Source organism: Wyeomyia smithii, chromosome 2, assembly GCF_029784165.1.
Source record: "Wyeomyia smithii strain HCP4-BCI-WySm-NY-G18 chromosome 2, ASM2978416v1, whole genome shotgun sequence".
Lineage (NCBI taxonomy): Eukaryota > Metazoa > Arthropoda > Insecta > Diptera > Culicidae > Wyeomyia > Wyeomyia smithii.
Window position 1 is genome coordinate 223,051,921 of NC_073695.1, and position 5,108 is coordinate 223,057,028.

At 37.9% G+C, this 5,108-nt stretch overlaps 1 protein-coding gene across 1 annotated transcript; it reads right to left on the reverse strand.

Annotated features, from left to right (window-relative positions):
- Nucleotides 1-791: 791 nt before the first annotated feature.
- Nucleotides 792-2,618, reverse strand: LOC129721475 (actin-1). The gene is made up of 2 exons (XM_055674070.1): nucleotides 2,470-2,618; nucleotides 792-2,325 (listed from the first exon to the last, which is right to left on the reverse strand). Exon 2 carries the CDS (start codon nucleotides 2,285-2,287, stop codon nucleotides 1,157-1,159), a length of 1,131 nt encoding a protein of 376 aa, XP_055530045.1. The 5' UTR covers nucleotides 2,288-2,325; nucleotides 2,470-2,618; the 3' UTR covers nucleotides 792-1,156.
- Nucleotides 2,619-5,108: the final 2,490 nt, after the last annotated feature.

Genomic DNA, 5,108 nt, shown 5'->3' on the forward strand with positions numbered 1-5,108 from the left:
TTTTAATATAAAGGTTATGAAGTGGTTTAACATTGGGATACATAAAATTAACAGTTTCTTTGCGAAATCGGTGATTTTATCTCACCAATGTACATAGACCACTCTGACTTCATATATATATTCACTGGAATCCTCGAATCATTTCGGAACAGAGTAGTCTATGTACACAAACCCGGTAAATGACAAAGAAAATGACAGTAAACCGTATAAAATGGCTAGTGTCACATGTTATATGATACATATAGCATGTCACATGTAAGATGTCACGTATTAGATTACATGTAACACAAGATATTACATATTACATAATATTTTACATGTTACATTTTTCGTGTTACATTACGTGTAACATGATACATATTACGTGTGACATGTACAGAACAATGTTGTTCTGTTGTTCATGTTACTTATCACATGTAATATGCTACATGTTACGTGTTACATGATAGTATTACACCGATTTATGTACATAGATCACTCTGTTCCGAAACAGAATGGCCATTCTGTTTCGGACGAAATTTCAACACGGTATAAATCAGCTTTAAAATCCGATATTCCGAAATTTTCTTAATCTCCCAACTTCAGCTTCTTGAGTAGATGCGGTTTATGCAAAAAACTCATTTCCGAAAAAAAAGGTCTTTAGACCACTCTGTTCCGCAACGGCTCATTTTTCAGCTTTTTTTTTGTCAGTTCAGCCGGTGTTTTTTACGAAATTCAACTAGAATTTAAGCACAAAGTCAGTTTTTATTTTTAAGTCTATAGGATATTCTCAAGATGAACAAAAAAAAAAAAAAAGAATCACATTTTTAATAGTTTCTACAAAAGGGATCTTAATATAACTCATGCACACGTCATTAACAGTAGCGTAATAGTAATAGTGATTATTACAGAGCGAATACACACTTGCTTCGTGTAGCTTGAGATCATTTCTCGATACAGATAGGTTGTAAGCACTAGAGCACTGAATTAAATCCTCATTCAATTGAATAAAGTAAAAACATTAACTGATATGGGATACTCAAACACAAGGAACCTGCCGGAAACACACTCTGCTAGAAACCAATTACCGTAGAACTAAAATGGCACACCACATCGATAATACTATCGGCGTTTACAAGATCTTTGGCACGTATCAGCACGTAAAACCTACACCTGTTTAGAAGCACTTGCGATGTACTATTCCCGGTCCAGATTCGTCGTATTCCTGTTTGGATATCCACATGGCCTGGAAGGTGGATAGGGAAGCCAAAATGGATCCACCGATCCAGACGGAGTACTTCCGTTCCGGTGGTGCAATGATTTTGATCTTGATCGATGACGGAGCCAGAGCGGTGATTTCTTTCTGCATGCGATCAGCGATACCCGGGTACATGGTACTACCACCGGATAGAACGGTATTAGCGTACAAGTCCTTACGAATATCGACGTCACACTTCATGATCGAGTTGTAGACAGTTTCGTGGATGCCACAGGATTCCATTCCTAGGAAAGATGGCTGGAACAATGCTTCCGGACAGCGGAATCGTTCATTGCCAATGGTTATCACTTGTCCGTCTGGAAGTTCATATGACTTTTCTAAAGAGGTGGAGGCAGCAGCGGTTGCCATTTCCTGCTCAAAGTCCAGTGCGACGTAGCACAGCTTTTCCTTGATATCGCGAACGATTTCCCGCTCAGCTGTTGTGGTGAATGAATAACCCCGCTCGGTTAATATTTTCATCAGGTAATCAGTCAAATCACGACCGGCCAAGTCCAGACGGAGGATGGCATGAGGCAGGGCATAACCTTCATAGATTGGGACAGTGTGGGAAACACCATCTCCGGAATCGAGTACAATACCGGTGGTACGACCGGAGGCATACAGAGACAGAACAGCCTGAATAGCAACGTACATGGCTGGCGAATTGAAAGTTTCAAACATAATCTGAGTCATCTTCTCACGATTGGCCTTTGGGTTCAGTGGGGCTTCAGTCAATAGAACTGGGTGCTCTTCTGGGGCCACACGCAGCTCATTGTAGAAGGTATGATGCCAGATCTTCTCCATGTCGTCCCAGTTGGTGATGATACCGTGCTCAATTGGGTATTTCAAGGTTAAGATACCTCGCTTTGATTGAGCCTCATCTCCGACATAGGAATCTTTTTGACCCATACCGACCATCACTCCCTGGTGCCTGGGTCGACCGACAATGGACGGAAAAACTGCTCGCGGTGCATCATCACCAGCGAATCCGGCCTTGCACATTCCCGATCCGTTGTCCACAACGAGCGCTGCTGCATCTTCATCACACATTTTGCCTTCTTTTACGTTTTCGCTAACGATCAATTAATCTGCAGACAGAAGAAAAAATAACTTTTAGTTCGAAATAACTATTCAATCTTCTAATCCGCCAAAGTTATGCAACATTCCAAATGCCAAAGTATCAAAATTTCATCACATTTCATCTTCCAACGGTCAAAGAGAATATCACTCACAGAAATGCACTAAATACTATGCGTTGGTCCTGAAAAAGAGCAGATCACTTCACTACCCTGGCAGCAAACTGGAGCACGTGTCGCGACGAAAAATTCTGATACTAGAATAACTTAGCGACGGTCCCGCGCGATGGTATTTATACGAGGGCCACGCTGTGCCGTTCTGTTCTGTGATGTGACGCGCGCTTTTTATCTCGCTCTTCTGATTCATAGGCTCTCTCTCAAGGTAGGTTAGATCGTCCCAGGATGATCGTACAAAAACTTGGTGGAGCCTGCAGAAGCTGTGGCGATTGTGAGCGTGAGCGGATTTTGTGTTTGCTTTTGATTTCTCACTGCTGCCCGTGTAAGGAGGACGGGGAAGTGAACATAACTGATGATGAGACATAATTGCAAAGCAGGTGAACGGTTGTAGAACAGTATTGAATCTCCGTTTAAATATGAATCATTCTCTGTGTTCGGAAATCATGAGTAAATCAATTTTTTGGACTGACTAATGTTCATGTCATTTTTCAAACCATGCTCCTAAAGCAGTTTCAATTTTCTCACGAATGCTTACGAGGGAGAGAAAGGGATTCGAGAAAATCTTACGCAAACTTACAAAACTGAAAAAAAAAATGAAATTAGTTAAATTATTTCTCGCTGAGATCACTTGAACCTTAGAAAAGCGTGAAATCACCTTAGCTAAATGATTATTATGTATTTTACTTCGTTCACTTAATTTTCAGTCTCATGACTTAAACATGATATTACCTGGATTGGTTAAATTGTTTTTTTTTTCTTACCGAATACGCCATATGTAGAAAAATCTTAGCCAAACTTCTTCATAAACAAATTTTTCCTGGAAAAGAAAATCTTACATAAAATATATGGGGTGGAGGGGGTAATGCAAAATCTTACCAAGCCTTTTTATGGGCGGAAAAGGGGCTAAAATTTCGAAAAAAGTCCTTACATAATTTGTGGATGACGCCTTTGAACATTTCAACACTAATATTCTTTTTCAAACAAAATGATCTGAAAATACGTAAAAATCTAATGGAACGTTTGATGAGCGGTTTTGGTCAAAAATAAACTACGTTATTGAAGTACGTCCCCTTACATCTTTTTTTAATTAATTTTCAATTAGTTAATTAGAAGAACAATGTGAGGAGAATTTTAAAGCAGGTTCATGTTGTTTTTTTATATAGAGAAAAATGTTCTAAAAGGCAGTTTATAAGTGAACGTCGTAATCAATGCCGTAGCATATATTTATTTATGTTACCATTAATCTTTGGCATGCATTAGTCATGTAAAACTGTTTTTGGAATCTGAATTTATTTATTTATTTATTTCGTCAAGCAAATGTAGACTAGAATAATACAATATTTTCTTATATTCTATACACTATTTCCAGTAGTTAGTCGTTTTTTGATTTGATTTCTGCCCATAGTGATGTCGATATTTTCGCAGTGCTGATTATAGTGACGCATCATGCGATTTATTGGGCCATTTTTTGTGTAGTTAGTTCTGTGGGAGTTTTTCGAAAATATTTTACGGTTTCTTAATTGACGACTGGGTGCATAAAAATTTATTTGCAATACTGCTTTATAAGATTGCACGCGTTGAGAAATAATGTCATTGATAAAATAAAGCATTGAAAATTCGCGGCGTTCTTTAAGTGCTTGTATGTCTATAAGCATGCAGCGTGCTTCATATGATGGTAAGGGAAATGTTGTCCAATTTAGCTTACGAAGCGCGTACAGAAGAAATTGTTTTTGGACAGATTCAATGCGTTCTTCATGTGTTGCAATATAGGGATTCCATAAAATGCTACCAGAATTGTAATATTCCAGAATTGGTCGGACGTATGTAATATATAAAAGTTTGATTGTATATGGGTCTTGAAAATTGTGGCCGAAGCGTTTTATAAAGCCCAGCATACTATTTGCTTTGTTGATTATTGTGTTATAATGTTCTATGAATGTAAGTTTGGAGTCTAAAGCAGGTATTAGACGGAGCAAACATTTACTATTTTTGGTACGAATTTCATTTGCACAAAATAAAATCCGTACCAAAAATAGCAAATGTTTGCTTCGTCTAATACCTGCTTAAGACTACGCCTAGGTCCCTTACAATTTTGTATTTTTTTACTGGTTGATTTCCTAAGAAAATGTCTGTTGGTGGTGTTACTGTTTTTCTGCTGAAGGCTATTGAATTACATTTTTTAAGGTTGAGTTGTAATAGACTTTTGTTGCACCAAGTGTAGCATTCATTAATTTCACTCTGGAATATCATTCATTCATCGAATTCATTGCATTGATTATTTCTATAAAGAGCTTCATGTCGTCAGCATATACAAGCACAAGTATTGATTTAAGAAGGAAGGAAATGTCATTCACGTATAATATAAAAAGAAAAGGGCCCAGGTGAGAACCTTAAGGAACCCCAGAAATTTATTTTTATTTGGTTTGAAAAGGAATTCTGAAAGCGAACTACATATTTGTGTTCGTTTTGTTAAATATGACTGCAGCCATTCAAAAAATTTTGTTTCCATTCCGTATTTTTCGAGCTTGAAGAGCAATAAAGGTATGTCGATTCTGTCAAATGCCTTGCCAAAGGATGTATTAAGAGCTTCTACGTGGCTGCCGTTGTCCATCACAGTC